The sequence below is a fragment of the Polypterus senegalus genome, chromosome 12 (genome assembly GCF_016835505.1).
Source record: "Polypterus senegalus isolate Bchr_013 chromosome 12, ASM1683550v1, whole genome shotgun sequence".
Classification (NCBI taxonomy): Eukaryota; Metazoa; Chordata; class Cladistia; order Polypteriformes; family Polypteridae; genus Polypterus; species Polypterus senegalus.
This window is the reverse complement of record NC_053165.1, coordinates 144,183,948-144,207,825: the sequence shown is the minus strand read 5'-3', so window position 1 is coordinate 144,207,825 and position 23,878 is coordinate 144,183,948. Positions and strand designations below refer to the sequence as shown.

Sequence of the window (23,878 nt, the reverse complement as noted above, 5' to 3'; positions counted from 1 at the left end):
ACAGCTATGAAGAGGATAAAAAATGGAATAGGCTGTAGATCCAGATGACATACCTGTGGAAACATGGAGATGTTTAGGAGTGATGGAAGTGGAGTTTTTAACCAGATTGTTTAATGGAATCTTGGAAAGTGAGAGGATGCCTGAGGAGTGCAGAAGAAGTGCACTGATGCCGATATTTAAGAATAAGGGGGATGTGCAGAACTGTAGTAACTACAGGGGGATACAATTGATGAGTCACAGCATGAAGTTATGGGGAAGAGTAGTGGAAGCTAGGTTAAGAATGGAGGTGATGATTAGTGAGCAGCAGTATGGTTTCATGCTAAGGAAAAGAACCACAGATGCAATGTTTGCTCTGAGGATGTTGATGGAGAATTATAGAGGAAGCCAGAAGGAGTTACATTGTGTCTTTGTGGACCTGGAGAAAGCATATGACAGAGTGCCTCGAGAGGAGCTGTGGTATTGTATGAGGAAGTCAGGAGTGGCAGAGAAGTATGTAAGAGTTGTACAGGATATGTACGAGGGAAGTGTGACAGTGGTGAAGACTGCGGTAGGAGAGACAGATGCATTCAATGTGGAGGTGGGATTACATCAGGGATCGGCTCTGAGCCTTTTCTTATTTGCAGTGGTGATGGACAGGTTGACAGACGAGATTAGACAGGAGTCCCTGTGAACTATGATGTTTGCTGATGACATTTGATGTGTAGTGAGAATAGGGAGCAGGTTGAGAAGACCCTGGAAAGGTGGAGATATTCTCTAGAGAGGAGAGGAATGGAGGTCAGTAGGAACAAGACAGAATACATGTGTGTAAACGAGAGGGAGGTCAGTGGAATGGTGAGGATGTAAGGAGTTGAAATACTTAGGATCAACATTACAGAGTAATTGGGATTGTGGAAGAGAGGTGAAGAAGAGAGTGCAGGCAAGGTGGAATGGGTGGAGAAGTGTGTCAGGAGTACTATGTGACAGACAGCTATCAGCAAGAGTGAAAGTGAAGGTGTACAAGGTGGTAGTGAGACCAGCTATGTTATATGGGTTGGACAGTGGCACTGACCAGAAAGCAGGAGACAGAGGTGGAGGTAGCAGAGTTAAAGATGCTAAGATTTGCACTGGGTGTAACGAGGATGGACAGGATTAGGAATGAGTACATTAGAGGGTCAGCTCAAGTTGGATGGTTGAGAGACAAAGTCAGAGAAGCAAAATTGAGTTGGTTTGGACATGTGCAGAGGAGAGAGACTGAGTCTATTGGGAGAAGGATGTTAAGGATAGAGTTGCCAGGTAAGAGAAAAAGAGGAAGGCATAAGAGAAGGTTAATCAATGTGGTGAGAGAGGACATGCAAGTGATGGGTGTAACAAAGCAAGATGTAGAGGACAGGAAGATATGGAAAAAGATGATCTGCTGTGGAAATTGGATAGAACAGAAATATATGGCGACCAGTGCTGGACAATAACAAACAATATCAAAAACGTCCATGAACAATCTCATTTTCTCCCATTGCATGATCCACATTTAATGTCATCCAGTGGTACGCTCAAAAGTATTATTACTAAAATATTGTTACTGCTTGGTGGTTAGGGATCCAACTCAGTTAAAGCTTTTTATTGGTTAACACTGACCTTCTGGGGATACCCGGAAAAACATGCATAGAGAGACCTTTAAAACTAAAATGTAAAAGTTAAAGAAAATCGAATTAAAACATTACAAGCAGACTTGGGCATCTGCTTTAACAATCAGAAGGTCAATTAACATGTGGAATTTTACAACCTGCTGCTAAATAATCCCAAGGTGCTCCAGATGTGGAAATGAATTTAAATGTAATGAAAGGAGGGTCTACAATTGAAATGCTCCTTCTCCTCTGAGTGCATTAGTTTTTGTTCATGAAAAAATTTTCCAGAAGTGATTTTTTTAAAAATACTTTGGAAAAAAAATGCTTTTATAATGCTGTCAACATATGACTGGATGATGAAATGTGGATTGTGAGACCTCAGTACCGTAAGATTTTTTATTCATGGACATTTTGATATTGTTTGCTGTTGCCCAGTGTTGCTTAGAATTGACTCCTGTTCAATTATCTGTCTTTATGAAAACATAACATAATTTGTTTTTTTCTTTTCCATCACTTCAAATTTAATTAAGATAACACAGTGGTAAGTTTATAATACACTGGTAAGGCCTCAGCTGGAGTACTGTGAACAATTTTGGTCCAGGCTAGAAAAAGGACATAGCAGTGCTAGAACAAGTCCAGAGAAGAGTGACTTGGCTGATTTCAGGACTGCAGAGCATGAATTATGAAGAACGATTAAAAGAGCTGAGCCTTTTCAGCTTAAGTAAAATAAGATTAAGAGGAGACATGACTGAAGTCAAGAACACAGAGACAGTTGGAAACTTGTTAAGGGTAGACTTTGCACAAACATTAGGATGTTTTTCTTTACACAGAGAACCATAAACACATGGAATATGTGACCAAGTAGTGTGGAAGACAGCAGGACTTCAGTGACTTTCAAAACTAGATTGAAATTGTTTTGGAAGAATTAAGTAGATAGGACTGGTGAGCTTTGTTGAACTGAATCGTCTGTTTTCGTCTGGATTGTTCAATATTCTAAAAATTACATAGAGCAAGAAACATATCACAGAATGTTGATATGTTACATGTTGATCAGAAAGTCAAGTATAATTTTTTACTGAAAAGTATGTATATTATGAACCTGAACCTGAATTAAAGGTTTTTATTCTAAATATCTATTAAAATTTAAGCAATATAAAATTAGCAATGTGAAAATGTCAATTAAATGTTTTCAAATTGAATTTGTTTATGAATGTTTTTTAAGAATAATTTCATTGAGATTTTTTTGGAGTATTCATTTTCAGACATTTGAATATAACAAACAGTGCTTACTACTGTATAAATTTATTTAATTGAAATATAATTCATATTTATTCTCTTCATACAATATTAAGCAGCATAACTCCAGGCATAATGTGGCCCTGGTATTCTGTTAACAATGTCATCATTATTCACATTTTATCTTTGACTTTTCCTGTAAGCCTTCTTTTCTCATTATTCGATAAACACTTTGTGAATCATTTTAGTACAATTAAACAGAATACAAGCTAAATTCCTTACCATGTAATGGTGATCTGTGCTGGGACTTGGAAGAGAAGGACGTTTATCCTAAAAATTAAAGATGTGGGAAATTTAGTAATAGCTGCTGGAAAGAACAGCCTTGGTTGTGATCTCTGGAATGGACTGTGTAAGTAGATAATGGAAAAAATCACCACTAAATATAGTGTATTGCCAAAGACAAAATTTGTAATCCTGAAAGTTAAAACTGGTTTACGCAGTAGAGATTAAGTAAATGAGCAAAAAAATGCCATTAATTCTAAATGTCAATGAGATAATGCCAGTATAGAAGTACAGTAGAGTGAAAAGCCTGATAAGTAGACTCACCATTGTTTTCATGTTATGCACATTTTCATAAGTGCTGGGTGGGCTCTCTGTAACAGAGGATCGATATGTTAATGCAAAATATAATAAAAAAAAATACTGCGTTAGTTATATTTAAAGTTCCTAAATGACTATTGTTATCATTGTTATTCAATATTAAATACTCAACAGAGTCATTCCAGCTATGATACAGGTTGATTTATATATTTGCCCATTTTCCTAGACCACTTAGTACTTACTGGGAGTAAACACCTCACCTCCGCTTCACCTCCTTCTGTCTCTCAGTGTTATCATCTCTCTTTTCTGGACTTCCTTAATCTGAAAATTGGCCCTTACTCAACTAACTTCCACACTTTAGTGTCACAGGGCCTCTGGATTTAGATGACTTTGAACCCCTAGTGGAGTCAGTTGAAGCCACCAATGATCCTGACACAACACCCCACAGGGCACTCTGATATTCACTGACGCCACTGCAACCACATGCCTTCCAAAGTCTGTATGGTATCTCATTTAAAAGGCCACGGAGTCCCACAGTTTGCAGTCATGAATGGCATCCTGTAGAGAAACAATAGCTTGTAGATTTCTTTCCAAAAACTCACCTTTTAAATAACAGAATTGTCCAACATTCCAGCTAGGAAAACATGCTGACATCAATTTGTAATTAGCTGCTTTGGTCTTTTGCCAGCTTCTATCATTGGCATGAGTATAAAGCATCCCTGCCAATCTGCTTTGGTCTGAGTGCCCTCAAGTGTCTCAGGGAAATCTTTATGTTTCCAGATCAAAATTTCCTCTCTAGCAACTCTGTGTCTTTGACTACTGCTTTCCTGAGGCATCTAGTGCACTTACATAACATGCGTTTTGCTATTGAGCCATTTGTTTTACTCTGACACAATGATCTGTGTCATCAGTGTCATGCCTCTTTCTTTCTCTATTTCTCTGCCTTGGTAGATTCTGTTTTCAGCCTCTACCTCTACCCTTATTCCATTTCAATCCCCTGCCCAATGAACAATCCATCAAAATATTTACATAGTATGCCATTCAAAACGGGAGTGTTCTTTGGGATAAATCAAAATGGAAAAAAATAATATGTATCACATTAACGATACAAAGTACAGTATTATTGCAAAGCTCCTGTAAACTCAATAAAGTAATTTGAAACAAAATATTTTACATTAAACAGAAGAAGCGGAACACACACACATGCTGTCTGTACTGTATAAGGCTATGTAAGGACCCATTGTTTCTTATCAGGTTTACTTTGTATTTAGACAGTGTCTAACATTATATTTAAATGTCTTATATTTTTAATTTTTCAGTCTGCTTATAATGAGAGCAAACACCAAAGTTCAAAACCATGCAGTTATGTAACTTGTACAGAAAAGCACAAGAAAAACTGGTGAACATGATTCATGTTGCCATTCTGAAGGTCAGTCACACCTATCACAATGCATAACTAGAAGAGCTGAAAGATGCTGTTTTCAAATGGATTCCCCAGGAGTACTTCTGGTTCTGTGGCATAGTCTGCTGGAAGTACTTCCGAGTCAAATATAAGTCCCTGAAAGTAGGGATTACGAAACCCTAGCAACTCCCCTGGTAGCCCTCACGGAACCCAGCAGGGCATCCCTGTGGGAATATAGGTCCGAGCATGCCCTGCAGATGTCAGTGTGAGAATCCTAACCCAGGGATGCTGCCATCTAGCCTATCGGGGAGACCATAGCCATGTCCCATTATCTCCCCCTTCCCTTCCATTGTGCTGGCCACCCAGCTAGGTAAATGTCCCTGCACCACACCAAGTTACTTTTCATATTGATTGCATCTCCTGCCAATATCACAGACAGAACCTGAAATGTTGTGTTCTTCCTTCATTATGGCCAGACCATGAAATCCATTACACTGCATTGGTACTTGTTTAATTCCATAGTAATTTAGAAATGACCTATACAAATATCTGCTAAATAAAAAATAAAATAAAAAAGTGCTATATCTGGTCAGTCAGATTTTTTGAGTCATGATTAGCTGACTTTAGACAAATTAAATAAATGAGGAAAGAAAAAGTCTTTTTTCACAAAACAATCTTAACAAAAGCAGCAAGCAGCTCTTCCTCCATTGATTAGCAGTAACGTAGTGTCTCAGCTTTTCCTTGACATAACTGGTTTTTAATTTCTTGGAGCTTAAGGACAATATTATTGGCTGTTTGTAATTGTGACTAAAATACATTTCACGAAATGTGACTCTTTTAAAATGCCACTGTGTCTTTTCTAGTACAACCATTCTTCATATGGCATTTTGGATAATCTGGGTATATTGTGATAACAATTAAAGGGTTAATGGCTGTCGAATATATTAGCTCATAGTTTTTTTTCTTCTTTTTTTGTTTAAAGGTAAGAAACTCTTCCTCCCTCTGACATACTGTACTTTCAGGCAAAAAGAAGTGCATACGCTACTGGGGCTCCGTTGTACCAAAGGCAATACACCATCACAATACCTCACTAGGACCGTAACGGCTCTTTTCATCTTTAGCCACAGTTTTATCTTTCAGTTAACTACTGTTATTTGTCATCCAGGGTTTGGTTCCTGGTTAAGCAAGTTCATCTTTTTGGTTAACATTTCAGATGATATGGCTGTATTATTTCTATTGTGTTATCATTTTGTGATTTTTGTAATATTGTTTTGTTCACATATTGCTTACATTTGTATTGTATATATTTGTTTCATAGTTATTGTCTGTTTGTTTATTGGGTGAAACCCCAAGAGGTCGGGTCACCATAATGTTGCCATTGAAAGACTGTCGTCAATCTATGTATTTGATGCTGAGAGGCAGGTCCTTCAGTGGTTCATTGACTTTTGTACTAAAGTGCATTAATGTAAGACTGACTTTTATGGTTCTAGATTATTTTGCTTCAGTTTTAGGATATTTGTTTTTGAAATACAATTTTTGATCTTCATACAGTTATTTTTTGAAGATACTTCTTTAGCTTTGTTCATCCAAGGCAGTTTTTTTTTTTACAGTTCTTCTTCTATAATAAGCATTTTTCATATTTTTAAAATTATTTGGAACATTAAAAGCCAGTTTCCATATTTTGAGCCTAGATAGAAGCGTTAGCTTCTTCTGGGCTGAACAATAAAGCTCCTGATGTTCTTTGTAGCTTATTTTGGAAGCCTCAGTCAGTTTTGGCTATGTTCATGACTCTTAATCAATACACTTTTAAGACAGAGATTTACAGTTGAAGGACATTTTTTTTCTTTTAAGCTGTTGTGTGTTTGTATTTGAACTTTGAAAGCCTAAGCCCCATTTGTGGCTTTTACAGGAATCGAAATCTGCCATCTGATTTTGGAGACAGGCTGTCTGGGGTGAGGCCTGTACCTGAGAAAGACCAGTGAAATCCTGGTCAGGATTTTATTTAATTTAAAGTCTGTTCATTCTGTTTTGCAATTTTGTGTTCCAGAATAACAAGTGAAGCTTCCTAATCAATGAGGCAGCAATATCCAGAGTACCAGAGTTAGTCATGAGAACATAGAGAAATTTGATTATGCTGTTCTAATCGTTGGTGATTTGTGAGAGCAGGAAAATAATCTGTGTTATACATATTAACAAATGGCTGACTGAAATCTCTCTTCTCTTCTTACAAGCTACTGCACATGGTATTGTAATTCAATGTAATTCTACAATGATGACATATGACATTCCTTTGAAAAAAAGATTTTAGTATGCTAAATAAAATATAATTAGGTATATAGTCCAGTTATGCTAAGCACATCAGTGCCTTTTAATATACAGTAGGTTTTTCAAAGGTGGGACCTTACATAGTCCTTGTGGTTTACCAGGAATTAAAGGATCGGAGAAGACAAGAAAGGACCTTAGTGAATAAGGCGAGCACATGCAGTTACTGGAAAAGCAAATTTTTCATATTATTAGAAAAGAAAAGAAAAGGCTCCTCCAGAGAATGAAATACTATGTCTATTGTGATATATGGCTGGCAGTTTATCCCAGCCAATACCCCCACACCGCTAGATGGAGTCCTCCCTGCAACATGGAGGGGACCTGATTTCCAGCAGGGCAAAATGGACAATGGAGTTCGGCTTCACAGCCGTGCTGGATACCGTGGGGGCCGCTAGGGGACACTGCAGGAGGCAAGAGTGTTTTTATTATAGCTCCCTTATATATAGGAATAGGACGTACTCCCTAATCACGGGCACGGAAGGAATAAAGTACTTCTGGGCTGAAGAAAAGTAGAAGTTTTCATCTGACCCGGAAGTGTTATGAAATCACATGGACTGAGGGACAGAAGCACGTCCGGGTCAAGGAATATAAAAGGACTCTGGGAAAATCCAGCAGACTGAGCCGAATTTAGGAGGGAGTGTGATAGAGCTGCTGGGTGGAGAGGAGGATTGAGTATTGTTATTGTATTGATTTATTATTGTTATTTTATATTTATTGAGTATAGTGGAGGTGCTTTGTGCACAATTATTAGAAATATTAAATTAATTTCTTTATTTTAACCTGGTGTCTGGACATGTTGTCTGCGAGTTTCACGGGGCAACAGCGACCCCTGCTGTCACACTGTTTAAAGAGTGCTCCACAACTTCTTGCTCAGTGGACACAAAAGTAAAAAAGATGGCTTGAGAGAGAAAAAAATTGACTGGAAAATTCCACCATACTAACAGGTAGCAGAAATGTTCTTTTGCAGGGAACATATAGGTCCTTACTGCATATAACAAAGGGGGCACATGTGCTTTATTAGTAGACTGGAGCTCAACAATGCCTGTAATTTTGTCCCACAACTTTAATGAGGCCATCCTTTCCCCAATAAGTGATTCCAGCAGGTCTCAGAATCATCACCATTGACTATGTCTTGCCAGGAGCCCTTTGAGTATAAAGAACAGAACTGAGGTGGGAGAGGATATAATGGAAAATAAACCAGGGGACTGAGAATATGTAAGCAAGAGAGATGAGAGAAGAAAATGCAAGTAGACAGGGAGCAGAACCCATTGAGGTAAATGCAAAGATGTTCCTTCATTATATTAGGTACTTAATCGTTCTTCTTGAATTACATATGCTTTTTTTCTCTTAAAAATATGTTGTTCTGTATATTTTTCTTCCTTGATATTAATCTGTGTTGAAAGTGCCACTATGGAAACACTTACTGTTTTAATATTCAGCACATGTTACACAGTCAACTTAGGGTTATGGTGTTATGGCAATGAAAGTTAAGCCTTAGTCTTTGACAAACAGACTGAAACGCCTGCCAAGAAGTCTGGAACTGGAAGGAAACATTGATATCAACTTGACAACTAAATGCATGGTTAGGCATAACAACAGGTTACATGACTCATCAGGACGCAGTATTAGAGTGTCAGGATGATAAACCAAAAGGGAGGGATACATACCATTAATATCTGCTTTAAAATCTGGAACTTTTCTGCAAAGTTGTCCCCTCCTGGAGATATAAACACACTGTCATTACCTGATTTTAACTGGATGAATTGTGAAGTCTGCCAGTAAACACAACAGGAGAAGAATAACAGCACAGGCTTTCTATTATGAAAGACTTTTGCATCTAAAAGAAATTCATACACTTAAATTATTATTTTCAAGCTTGGGTTACCTGTAAAATCAATTGTGCCATGTCATTTTCAAACATGCTAATAATCTAGAAAAAAAGAAGAGAAGTAAGATGATCATTCGTTGCGCTCACCTGATGCCATTTGCAATAAGAAATGCAACCACTGCTACAAGAATGGCCACCAGAAATGAACCGATGATTATTCTAGCTAGACTTTCTGTTGTCAAGGTGAAAACTGTTCTTGGTGAAGATGCTGTAAAAATATAAAACACTATCATAGTTTCTGAGGTGAGATACCATTAAATTCAGCTATACAGTTGGTGAATCATCCTTTAATGAAAACCAAAACATATAATAAAACGGTTTTCATGATTTCAAACAAACTGAGATTGTTCAGGGAGGCTTTAGATTGCTAGTCACATGCCATTTATGGATAAACTGATCATTTCTTTAAATAAGTTTCAAGTACAAAAGGTGAAATTTTCATCAGCAGCAGGAAAAATAAACAATTTAAATGGATTCAATGGCTTTTTCATGCTGATTTAAATACCCAGTCAGCAGCATCATATTGTAGGACTGGAAGGCCAGCAAAGTGTTATGAAAGCTACCAATGACTATGAGAATTGAGATTCTGTTTTCAGAAATGATACATTTGGATATGTGAACAGTAAAGCACATGTTAAGCACTGATGACCTGTACTCCCATATACTGTATGAACACAAGAGAAAGAAAATATACTTTTAATCTGGAATGAGGCCAAAAATGCAATGTTTATGGGCTTGGGTATCACCTGAGTGGTAAAACCATAATTCTCTGACCAGGTAAATGAATCAGCCCATATCAGTGTTCCTTATGGTAACTAATCTCTTATAATTTAAAGAAGCAATGAGCACTTCTGATTGGTTTACATAACTTAAAAAAACAATACATTTATTTCCTCACTAGTGTTGATTAGCAAAAAGTTTAGCAAATGTGCTGGGTTCACTGTTGCCCTTGTTTGGCTAGCATAACATCACACACCTCCAACAGTCATGTTGGATGGGACAGCCACCTGACTAAATAATGCTTATCAATTTCCCATTAAAGGGCATTTCTACCCATACTTATAATGAATGATGCAGTTCTACACAAAGTGTCTCATATAGCAGGAAAGCTATCCGAATAACAACTGGCTAACTAGCATCAGTTTTACGTGTGGCTAAAAGAACAAGAGAGATGGCACATTGTGAATGGAGCGGTCTGTAAGTGAATGCAGCTCACTAGCAATGTTTTCACAGACATGGCATACCTGGCAAAGTATGCAAATACAAGAATAAACAGTCACTTTTTATGTGTGTTCACATCTACCATCAAATCACGTATGAGATTCAATATGTAATTGTGTGTTTGAGTGTGTTTAATTAAATACTTGTGGCAGCATTTCAATATAGCTATACTCAAATCATATTTTTTGCTCCTAAACAGAGCCGCATTAATGGTCATTAAAGGGCATTTGCCCTTCCATTATCACAAAGAAATCCCACCATTTATTCTCACCTTTGCATTCATTGTCAGGTTTGCTGTGTCTTTAAAATCACTGCAAGTGAGTTGCTATCCATCGGTGTGCTTTTCACTTGTGGCTTGATTGCTCTGTCCAGTATGTACCACTTCGCATGTTCTCCCTTCCCGATGTCACATTTATGCTCGCTGTGTATCTTGTACTCCAAGCTATGTGAAAATCATTGTGATACAATTTCAAACTATTTTAAATTCTTTTTTTTTTACCTAACTAAAATAACTAAAGTGCCAACAGTTTTCAAATTTGTATTTTTCTTCATGCATAGTGAAACAATGTGAGTGCAGAACCACAGCTGATCAAGCATTTCTCTGACTTCTGTCTGTGTGAAAGTGTGTGTTTCTCTGTAACTGAACCAGCTGTAACAAGAGATAAAATAATCCATCATAGTTTCACCATTAGGACTAAATCCAACTCTATAACTCAGGATGGACCATGGGAGTTGTGTATTTCTTTTTTTGGCAGTGGCATTAAAAGATGAAGTTTTCTAAGGAAGTAACACCAATGCTTAGAAAGGGAAGCCGAAGCAAACCTGGGGCCTCATGCATAACGCCGTGCATAGAATTCGCACTATAGCATGGCGTAAGCACAAAAGACGAAATATGCTTACGCACAGAAAAATCCAGATGCAGGAATCTGTGCGTACTCCAACTTCCACGTTCTTCCGCTACATAAATCCCGGTCAGCATGAAAAGTAACGCTCGTGCACGCGCTTTATGTAACGCCCCAACTCCTCCCAGAATTACGCCTCTTTGAATATGCAAATCAATATAAATCACTCTTAAGCTCAGCCTTCTGTGAAAAGACAATGGGAAAAGCACGGGGAGAAATATAAGAATTTCAGCGAATACCAAATGGAGGCAAAGGAAAAACATACTATTTGTTTAATTAAACCATGGTATAATCAACAAAAGGAAGTTGATCGAGTGACATAGCGTGTTGGAGAAACTTGAAAGCTCACGTTCACAAAGTCGCACAGTGCCAGAAATAAAAAAGAAGTCACATATCAAAGTCACCGTGAAAAGGAGAGTTGTAGCCCACTGTCTGAGTGTCATATGAAAGCTTATTAGGGTACAGAGAAAAAAAGGCACACAGTGGGGAAAAAGCACGAAATGTCAACTTCAATCTCAAAATTTCCACTTTAATCACGTAGTTTATTTTGTCATTAATAGTTTAATTAACCAGTTTCTCAAATCACATCGTAATTAAAGTATAGCAAGTTAAATGCTTTGTTTTGTATTTGATCTTCTATGTGCTCTATGTGTGTGAATCACTACATGCTTCTTAAACCGGCTCTCTTCCTCCGACAGGACACAGAATCCATTACATTCATGATATTACAGCTCTCTGAATAACTAAAATACTGAGATGTATATGTGATATCATTTTCATGATGATAGTTAAAGCACGTTATTAAACATGGGTTTCACGGAGCAGTGATTGTGGGTGACCTTCGATGAAATAATTTATTGCAGCAGTACTCATGGGCATGTCCAATAGAGAAAGTCAAGTGTCAATATGTTATCTTATGCACGGTGGATTGCCACACAATCAGCTCTGTAATAGACGTTAAGCCATCTGTAAGCTTAGAGCGCCGATTCTTCAAAACGTTTAAGGAACGTTGAAATATCTTCGTAGTACATGTTTAATTATTCTATCCTTCACGCCAGTCCCAGTGAAGAATATAGATTATTTAAATGAAGTTAAAGTTTTATCTGTATAATATAATAAACATATTTTGCTGCATTTCACCTTAAAAATGATATCATCATCATATGTAAATGCACGCTTTATAAAGTGGCGCAGGTTGTGTAATATTATAACTGTAGTGCAAGTTTACAGTGAGGTAATTGCACTTATAAGTACAAACAGTTATACAAGGAGCACTAGATTGAGTGCGTTTAAAGTTCTTGGGATGAAACTGTTTCTGAACCGCGAGGTCCGTACATGAAAGGCTTTGAAACGTTTTGCCGTGGCTGAGGCAGCTTGTCCTTGAAGCTGCATATCGATAATTCTCTTTCCGATTAGCTGCTGCTGTGATTCACACTCAGATACAGTGATATAAATACTCCGAGTGGTGCAGTGAGAGTAATATGGAAAAAGATGATCCGCTGTGGCAACTGTTATGGTATTTGGAATACTATGGCTATTCCCTGGACCATTATATTGTTACAAGTTAATTACAATCAGATGCATTACACTAATAAACAATAGGCGTTTAGTTTCAGTGTATTTATAAAGCCGCTTCAGGAAAATAAGGAGTAACCACACAGGAACAGTAGCATTGCTTTGACGCTGGATGCCGCCAGTTTGCCAAACCGAGCGGAGAACTTACTACGACAAGGTATGAGGTACCGTGGAAAATTGCGTGGCTTTATGCCAAGTGTAGGTTTTATACATCGCGATTCTAACGCAACATTTCTGTGCGTACGCACCGTTTATACATGAGGCCCCTGGTGTTCCATAGGATAATGAAGCCACAGCCATGACTGGTGCTGTGTAATGCAAAAACTACTTTTTTACCACCAGTAAGTTTTCTGTGGAAAATGTTTAAAACTGGCTGGTGAGGTTTACCTTTAATCATTTAAGTCATTTGGATCAGATGAGGTTGTCTTTTGTTAAGATGTAACTATGCTTTTGACACTCTCACTTGCCATTATCGGAGATGCTTGTTTTTTTTTTTTTGTTCCACCTCCATCTTCCACCCACCCACAAGGCACAGCAGACCGGATAGTGGCATGGCCATTTATAAGAGTGGTCCACTTTTCTGGGAACAGGAAACCTCTACAAGCTCTTATCACAATAACTAGTTTAATGGCTAAACCCTGTTAAATTCTGTATCTGATTTAAGGAACGTCTGACTAACTGAATATGAATGATTAGTTTACTATGCAAACTGAAAGGAGAATTTTGCTTGCCAGTAGACTTGCTCCCCAGTGGCCTCATGTATAAACGGTGCCTACGCATAGAAATGTTGCGTAAGAACTTTTCCACGTTCAAATCGCAATGTATAAAACCTACACTTGGCGTAAAGCCACGCACTTTTCCACGGTACCTCATACCTTGTCGTACGCAAGTTCTCTGCTTGGTTTTGCAGACTGGCGGCACCCAGCATCAAAGCAGTGCTACTGTTCCTGTGTGGTTACACCTTATTTTCCTGACGCGGCTTTATAAATACACTGAAACTAACTGCATATTGTTTATTAGTGTAATGCATCTGATTGTAATTAACTTGTAACAATATAATGGTCCAGGGAATAGCCATAGTATTCCAAATACCATAACTGCTTTAGCGTTGTTACTCTCAATGCACCTTCTTCGGTTACTTGGAGAAAGAAAAGCAAAGACTGCAGGGGCGGCTACGCTAATATATATTGAATATAAAACAGAAAGAGAAAATAACACAGCCAAAAACGCAGCAACAAATTTCGCAAAAGTTAAATGCTTGTGTCATGAGCACGAGGCGGCTATGCAGTGTCTGTAACGGACGTGGACATCCACCGTGCATAAGCTACCTTACTGACATTGGCGGCTAAGGGGCCACCGATTCTTCCTCTGCCCAGTGCCACCACAAGCCTAAAGCCGCCCCCGAGTACTGCTGCAATAAATTATTTAATCGAAGGTCGCACACAATAACTGCGCGTGAAGCTCATGTTTAATAACGTGCTTTAACTCCTATCACCATGAAAATGATATCACGTATACATCTCAGTATTTTAGTTATTCAGAGAGCTGTAATATCATGAATGTAATGGATTCTGTGTCCAGTTGGAGGAAGAGAGCCAGTTTAAGAAGCAAGTAGTGATTCACACACATAGGCACATAGAAGATCAAATGCAAAACAAAGCATTTAACGTGCTACTTTAATTACGATGTGATTTGAGAAACTGGTTAATTAAACGATTTTAAGATGAAGTTTATGACGTTCTACTTTAATGACAAAATAAACTGCGTGATTAAAGTGGAAATTTCGAGATTGAAGTTGACATTTCGTGCTTTTTCCCCACTGTGTGCCTTTTTTCTCTGTACCCTAATCCACTTTCTTGTGACACTCAGACAGTGGGCTACAACTCGCCTTTTCACAGAGACTTTGATATGTGACTTCTTTTTTATTTCCGGCACTGTGCGATTTTGTGAACATGAGCTTTCAAGTTTCTCCAACACGTTATGTCACTCGATCAACTTCCTTTTGTTGATTATACCACAGTTTAATTAAACAAATAGTATGTTTTTCCTTTGCCTCCACTTGGTATTCGCTGAAATTCTTATATTTTCCCCCGTGCTTTTCCCATTGTCTTTTCACAGAAGGCTGCGCTTAAGGGCGATTTATATTGATTTGCATCTTCAAAGAGGAGTAATTCTGTTAGGAGTTGGGGCATTACATAAAGTGCGTGCACGACTGTTAGTTTTCACGCTGATTGGGATTTATGTAGCAGAAGAACGTGGAAGTTGGAGTACGCACAGATTCCTGCATCTGGATTTTTCTGTGCGTAAACACATTTCGGCTTTTGTGCTTACGCCATGTTATAGTGCAAGTTCTACGCACGGCGTTATACATGAGGCCCCAGGTCTTCCTAGTGCCTAATTTGAAAACTTTAATAAACAAAACTTTATGAAAACTAAATAATTTTATTTGACTACACTGTTTTTAGGAAAGAGCAAAACTCATTAAATAATTATGTACAAAATGTAGTAACAAAATAGTTTGTCTAAACAATTATATAGCAACAATGCACCTAAAGGCCATGTCACTTTGTGATTTCTCCAGCATTATTCAGTCACAAACTTCACTCATTTAGTGAGTTTGGTGCAGTCATGGCACACTTCTGTGACCACCAATTTTATAGTCTGAAATGCCCAGTGATTTATTCTCCCCTTCAGATTTGATTTTGCCTTAAATCATAGGGTGGGCTCTGTATGCGTGAGAACTGACAACCAACGATTGTCCACTACAATGCATGTAGTGAAGCCACCACGAAACAAGCGTGTTTTTAGTACCTCGCAAACAGGAAAGAGGCCTTGACTGATGTTTTGTGTTTTATGTACAATGACAAAATACAGTAGGAAAAAGTAACAGACTGTAGAACCATAGTCAGGCAGCATATTTATAGTTGCCAGGAAAAAGGGGTAAGCTTAGTCTTCTTTGGAAAGGTGAAAATGTGCTGGAAACATGTTATGCAATTTGACATCCTGAGTAGACAAGATCAGCAACTCAGTTGTCAAGTCTAACATCTCCTCTAACTTGAAGCTGTGAAACATGAATGTGTGTGTGGGGACAAGAGAATATGTGGCGCATAAACGATTTCACGTAAAAGAAAATAATGAGAGAAAATAAGAAAAATATTTTAGTGCATTTTTCTTTTTTTTAAGAATTGCCAACATGGGAGATTAGAGCAATACTAGAGCACATACCAGAAGAATTCTGTCATTGACTCATTGGCTTAAGGTAGACCAAGTTTGCGATTATATTGCCCGAGCCTGAGGGGGTATTTCAGCAGGACTGGCAGTTGGACTATTTATATACTTTGGTCTGATCATCCTTGTCTATGTATTTAAGGACAACGTGTATATTACAACATACTGAGGGCACTAGTAAAGTCAAAGGCTCAAATATCTATTAATACTTTAAAGTTTGGATTGTTTATGACACAGTCTATTTCCAATAATGTTTTGTTGATCCCTGACTTTATTATGGACACTAAGTTGGACTGTTTATATCTAATGGAAACTTGGCAGCAACCAGGCGATTAGTTTCATTTAAACCAAGCATTTCCACCAGGCTTTGTGTATATTTCTAAATCCCATTTCTTAGGTAGAGGAGACGGTCTTTTGATAATTTTCCAGGAAAACTAAAACTATCACTGGTGAATCTTCCTGCAAAGTCGTGGTACGCTACTTACTATAACTGCTATTTTAAATGGACCTGCTAAGTTTTCAAGTACTTTTACTGAAGAATTTTCTACTGTTTTAACGGCTCTGTGTGCCATGCCTTCAAAGGTCATCCTTATGGGTGATTTTAATATAGACTTCCACTAATATACTTAAAATGGATTTTAATGAAATACGTGACTGTTTTAATTTAACTCAATATGTAAATTTTTCAACTCATAACTAAGGTCATATTTTAGATTTAGTCTGCTGCTCTGGTATCATACCCCATAATCTCCTCTCTATTAAATTACCTTTTTCTGATTATAAAATGATTATGTTTGATATTATCCTACTTCTTAGTAAATCAAAGGTTCGGTGAGTTATTACACTTCGTAATATTAAACATGTAAATCTTGAGAAATTTTATTGGTTTACTTAACCTACAGCCTGTTTTTCCTGTAACTGCCACACTATCAGAATTAATAGATCACTATAATGCTGTTCTGTCACCTGCTTTCACTACGCTGGCTAAAACCCATATAACATAGCTGGTCTCACTACCGTCCTGTAGACCTTCCCTTTCACTCTTGCTGATACCTGTCTGTTTCAAAGTACTCCTGTCACTCTCTTCAACCCATTCTACCCTGCTTGTCCTCTCTTTTTCATCTCTCTTCCACAATCTCCATTACTCTGTACAGTTAATCCCAAGTATTTAAACTCATCCACCTTCGTAAACTCTACTCCATGCATCCTCACCATTCCACTGACCTCCCTCTCATTTATACACATATATTCTGTCTTGTTCCTACTGACCTTCATTCCTCTCCCCTCTAGAGCATATCTAAACCTCTCCAGGGTCTCCTCAACCTGATCCCTACTATCACTACAAATCACAATGTCATCAGCAAACACCATAATGCACGGTTATTCCTGTCTAATCTCGTCTGTCAACCTGTCCATCACCACTGCAAATAAGAAAGGGCTCAGAGCCGATCCCTGATGTAATCCCACCTACACCTTGAATTCATCCGTCACTCCCACCATAGACATCACCACTGTCACACATCCCTCGTACATATTCTGTACAACTTTTAAATACTTCTCTGCCACTCCCGACTTCCTCATACAATACCACAGCTCCTCTCAAGACACCCTGTCATATGCCTTCTCCAGGTCCAGAAAAACGTGATGCAACTCCTTCTGGCCTTCTCTGTACTTCTCAATCAACATCCTTAGAGCAAACGGAGGTGCTTTTTCTTGGCATGAAACCATACTGCTGCTAACTAATCATCACCTCACTTCTTAACCTAGCTTCCACTACTCTTTCCCATAACTTTATGCTGTGGCTCATCAATTTTATCCCCCGTAGTTATTACAGTCCTGCGCATCTCCCTTTTTCTGAAATATCGGCACCAGTACACTTCTTCTCCATTCCTCAGGCATCCTCTCTCTTTCCAAGATTAAATTAAACAATCTGGTTAAAAACTCCACCGTCATCTCTCCTACATACCTCCATGATTCCACAGGTATGTGATCTGGACCAATGGCCCTTCCATTTTTCATCCTCTTCATAGCTGTCCTTACTTTGTCCTTGCTAATTAATTAATTAATTCATTCGTTCATTCATTCATTACAATTCTTGTAATTCTGGATCTTAGTTCTGCATTTGAAACTTTATCCCATCAGATACATTTGGAACGTTTAGCTAGTTTTGGAGTTTGTGGCCTTGTGTATCAATGTTTTTTCTTTAATCTTACAGAGAGAAGATAGTTTGTTCAGGTGAACGGGTTTAGGTGTGAGAGTACAGTGGTTACACAGAGAGTTCCACAGGGCTCCGTGTTAGGGCCACTTCTTTTGCTTATTTGCATGTTTCCTATTCAATTTCATTGTTATACTGATGATACACATCTTTACTTATCCACTGAATCTACCTCTCTTCTTCCTCCTAATATTCTTACTGCTTGTCTATAGGACAAAAAGTTATGTATGATGCATAATTTTCTTCAGTTAAATGGTAATAAAACAGAACTATTCTTTGTTGGTACTAAACCTGTACTTGCTATGGCTAACAATTCTCCAATTCTGATAAACAATACATTTATAAATATCTCTATCCTGGTCAAGAGTCTGGGTGTTCTAGTACCCTTTCTATTTCATCTGATATAAATAAAATATGTTTCTAGGATTGTTTTTTTTTCATCTTTGATCTATATTGCTGTCTACCAGTCAATTCTAAGTTATAAACTTCTATATCTTAAATAGGCTAATTGTTCCAGTTGAGATTTTATAAATGATTTCAAAACCTAGTCAGATGAGATTGGTCAGAATAAACATAATTTCATTTCTGTATTTCAGAATGACCTGTTTAAAGATTTTAAAAGATAAGGTCGCAAATAATGACATTGGAGAGGTTTTGGGTGATGTTATTTTGTTTTGGCACACAGTATGATTAAAGAGGATATTATACTGCAAATAAGGTAATTCTCAGAAATCAGTTTCTTAATTTGTAGGGAAATTAAACACAATGTACAAATGTTACTAGATTGTAGTTGTAAATCTTTGCAAATATTTTGAATTTTGTCTTTTTCATTTTTGGAAAAGATCACATGCACTAAATTAAACACAGAGTTTAAAAAGACATACCATTTACAATTGTTGAAGCAAATCATTCGTGTTCAGTTTTTAGGGATATGCAACACTACTCTGCATTAAATTGTGATAATAAAAATGTTTTCAAAAATGCCATTTTGATTGACACCTAATTTTTTTGGCTTGGAGTGAAGAGTAAAAAAGTCTGAGAAATGATTGGAAAGATGTAACGTATAATCTGATCAACTTTTTTGTTAATGTGTTTTCTCAAGTAATATCTAATTATACAAATGGGAAAATAGATACAGCAGTTCTTGTTTGGGGTGTATTGAGGTTACACCAGATCAGATTGTTGAACTAACTTGTGTGAGAGATGGAAAGACTAGAAATTAAGTTTTGGCCAGAGATTGGCTAAAGGCTGAGTTGTGCTCGAGGCTGGTCTAAGGAGCTGAATCACTAGAAAATACACTATACCCACACTTATCAAATAGGTGTGTCAAGCACCACAGGACTGGTTTAAATTCAGGGCTAATAGGCCATGATGTTTCTCTGATATTACATATAGATAAGATAGTGGTCATATATCTACATCATTCCATCACCTTGAGGCCATGCTGGAAAAGAGACCATGCTGCACCATGGATCATTCACCATACTAAGGCAGAGTGCTACCTGGTAGTCTGAGCATACTAAATGTTTATGACTTCTACCATGATGATCCAGGATATATTAGTATTGTTTTTCAAAGAACCATTTTACTCTGCTTATATTTTGGGCACATTTAGAAACTTCTTAATCCATGCATGAATAAAAGTAAAAACCTTCTATCCTGCTCTCTGTAAACCATGTAAGGGCTATAGTTGGGATTTGGAGTATTCCGTTCAGGTCTTTGTAATAAAGACTATAAAGGGGAGAAAAGGGTCACCTAGGATCCTGCCCATGACAGAACACTGTGACCAGAGATATTATTTATACTGTTTTATACAATCATTCATTGTTGAAGGAAATGGCTTACCTGTTTCTGCAATACATGACTGTCACTACGAAGAATTTTAAACACATATATAACACAAGTAAAATGTGCTTTCATTTGTCATAATACAACACCAAACAAAATCATCTTATCGCACTCATTTCAACTTTTTCAACTTAACTTCTTTCTCTTGTATGACTAAACATGCAAGGTAACTTACTAGAATCAAACTTAATAAAACCATCTGAGCTGACATATAAATAATTCAGTCAACAACAATTCCAGAAAGTGACGAGCAAAACAGATGCTAGTTTCTGGAGAATATCAAACATTCAGAGCTCAACAAATAACAAACACATCACAGCTGCCATAAGGGTTATCAGCACATTAAGTGGTCATTATCTGTTCTCAGTAGACCTATTGGATGGGAAAAAATCGGTGACTTCTAATCTTTCTGCAATGTTTAGGAGGTTTTATATCAGTAATAAAAATAAATGATAAAAATGTTCATACACATTACATACCACGTCATTTGCAAAAAGCAAAGATGCAATTCTATCGCTATTGAAGAGGACACCCGTCCCTCCCTGACTTCGCCTTAATATCCTGTCTATGAAAATCACAAAGGACAGGAAACAAAGGATAGCCCTGGCAGAGTCCAATACCCACTGGAAATGATGCTAAGGTTTTTTCCGAAAATGCAGACACAGGTTTCACTGCAATAATAAAAGGAGAAAATAGCCCTTCTTAGGGGCCCCAAAACCCTATACTCCCACAGCACGCTCCACAGAATTCCTCAAGGAATACAGTCAAACACCTTCTCTAAGTCCACAAAATACATGTAGACCAATTTGGCATACTCCCATACCCCCTCCAAGATTTCCCTGAGGGTAAAGAACTGGTCCAGTGTTCCATGGCCTAAACAAAATCCACATTGCTCCATCTGCATCTGAGGTTTTATGACTGGGCAGAGTATCCTTTCCAGCACCTTGGCATAAGTATTTCCAGGGAGACTGGAGAGTGTGATTCCCTCAGTAGTTGCAGAACACACTCCAGTCCTCTTTGTTAAAAATGAGGACAACCACCTTGGTCTGCCACTTCTGGGGTATGGCTCCTGATGTCCATGCAACATTGAAAAGGGAGATCAGCCAAGACATCCTAAAAAAATTCCAGACCTGGTGAGAGTGCCTGGATCCCAGTCCACCAAGGCCTTGCTTTCAACTGTCGAACATATCACACTGCAGCTGGCTGCTATTCATCCTGCAGGTGATGGGCTTGAGGGAGAGCAGTCTCGCATCATGATTTCGGGCTCTCCCAGACCGGGCCCCTTGGCAGGCCCAGCAGCCATGGCACTCAACAGCAGACATTCCTCTCAGGCCTGGCTAAAGGTGATGGCCCCAGTAACCCCATATTGGGTGGGATAAAATTTTTGTGTCTGCATCATAAGGGGGGTTTGACTTACTCTTTGTCTAACAACTGAACTGGGACCAATTTGCCTTGTGAAGTTCTAACAGGAGCTTCTATTTTGGACAACACAGCTTCAAGGGTCACAGGGGCACACAAACCTTGCCACCAAGATAAGATGGTGATTCTGAGAGATGCCATAACTTGCATTTTAGGTTAATTAGTTACTCTGTAGTTCTTGTAAGTGTGAATATGTTTATGTGTGCTTGAGACCTTTGCTTGACATCCACAATGTGCAGGTAAAATCCCTGTCTTGTGCTCCAAACTACTAGCATTGGCTTTGCCACAGCGGCACCCTGAATTAGATGTGAGTTTGAGAGTGAATATATATGCATTTTGATGTTTATATTTAATTTTATGTGTTCACCCTTTCTTAGGTGTAAAATTGTTAATTTTGTACTTTCAAAATGTAATAAATGATATTTACTGATAAATCAAAATTATTTAAATTAACTTGGCTAAACTCATATTCAAAACCCTTTTCACTGAAATGTTTTGATTTAATTTGCAGAGCAGAAGGGGATGCATTTCTGGGGTGTAAATTGAATAGTTCATACGTACCTTGACTATATCTCAGTGAAGTTTTATTTCACCATCTTTTCATACTTATATTTTATTATATCCTTTTCAAGAAATAGATTTTGCAACACAATATATTAAACTATTATAATGTTTAATTTATTTTAAAAGATGTTGCCAGTTTTAAAAATCATTTTCTACTAGTTAAGGTAAAGTACTGAAAATCAGCAATTTATACGGTTATAGTTTTCTGGACATATGATCAGTTCTACTATTCATTTTTATATGTAATGCAATGCCTATAAAACGCTTTATCCTCCTTGGAAGATTTCACATTTTACTCGTACATAACACTGAATCACAGGACATTTAATTTGACCTTATTGAGACTGATCAACAGAAAAAGATTCTTCAATATCAAAGTGAAAATCTCTGCAAAGAGTTCTAAATTAATTACAAATATAAAAAACAAAATAATGATTCACAAAGTATTTAGTCTCTTTAAAATGACACACCTAAATTATTACTGGTGCAGCCAATTGTTTTAGAAATCTCGTCATCAGGTCATTGCAGATCACCTCCCTGGTGATTCAGTTGACTGTAGAGTAAAGTCACCTCACCTGTAAGGACCATCAGTGTGGTGGACTAACTAAATAATGAAGACAAAGGAACACTCTAAACATCTCCATGAAAAAGTGATTGAAAATCACAAGTCAGGGGATGAAATCAAATAAACACCCAAGTCACTGAATATCCGTTGGGGTCCAGTTAAATTAATCATTAAGAAATGTAAAAAGAAAAGCACAGCTGGAAATCTGCCAGAGAGTGAGCATGTAAAGAGAACACTAGTGAGGGAGGCCACCAAGAGACCTCTGATAGCTCAGAAGGACTTACAAGATACAGTAACTGACACTGGAGAGACTGTACATGTAACAACTATGGTGTGGGTGCTACACCAGTGGACAGTTAATAAGAGGCAAGCAAAGAAAAACCCACTGTTAAAAAAAAAACACACAAACAGTTTGTCAGAAGGCACATGAGGTTCTCTGGGGTCACCAGAAAGAAGGTTCTATGGTCTGATGAGACAAAAATCGAGCTTTCTGAACATCAGACTAAACCCAATGCTTGAACACTGCAAGTTATCAAAAACACACCATACTCATTGTGAAGCATGGATGGTGGCATCAGAATTCTGTGGGGTTGCTTCTCTGCAGATTACCCTGGAAGTCTTGTGAGGATAAAGGAGAAAATGAATGCAGCAAAACACAAAAAAGAAATTCTAGAGGAAAACCTGACTCAGACTGTAAGAAACTTATGCCATGGGAGAAAATTTGTTTTCCACCAAAACAGCAACCACAAGCATAAAGTCAAAGCTACACAGGGAATGGCTTGAAACAATAGTGTTAATGTCTTATAGTCAGAGTCCAGATCTCAACCCAACTGAGAATTTAAGGCTGGGCTTGAAACAGGCTGTTTATTCACGATCCCCATGCAACCTGATGGGGTTTGAGCAGTTTAGCAAATAAGAATTGAAAAATGGCAGACTCAAGGCAGTCATCAGTGCCTTGACTAAATATTGACCTGTAGGGAGTGAATACTTATATGATTAATTATTTTGTGTTTTTGAAATTTGTAATTTATTTCTCCATTTTTCAGAGATCTGTTTTTATTTTTACATTAAAGAGTCTTTTTCTGTTGATCAGTGTCAAAAAAGACAAATTAAATCCTCTGTTATTAAATGTTGTATAACAAAATGTGAGCGGAAGTGAATCCTTTTATTAGCACTGTATATCAGACAACTCTAGTTTATGGTTTTTGTTTATTTTATTTTCACTAAATTATATTGGTATACCATTAATGATCTGAATTTCAATACTACTGCTTTTTAAAAGGCTCTATTTA

The 23,878-nt window shown here is 37.6% G+C and overlaps 1 protein-coding gene across 1 annotated transcript in view; it reads right to left on the bottom strand.

The window, feature by feature from the left end:
* Positions 1 to 23,878, bottom strand: part of LOC120541786 — a 44,136-nt gene that overhangs the window by 7,041 nt on the left and 13,217 nt on the right. The window contains exons 3-6 of the mRNA XM_039773717.1: positions 9,137 to 9,257; positions 8,829 to 8,878; positions 3,444 to 3,490; positions 3,120 to 3,167 (exon numbers count right to left, since the gene is read on the bottom strand). Of these exons, the coding sequence (XP_039629651.1) occupies positions 3,120 to 3,167; positions 3,444 to 3,490; positions 8,829 to 8,878; positions 9,137 to 9,257 (266 nt within the window). The remainder of the gene's footprint in view (positions 1 to 3,119; positions 3,168 to 3,443; positions 3,491 to 8,828; positions 8,879 to 9,136; positions 9,258 to 23,878) is intronic.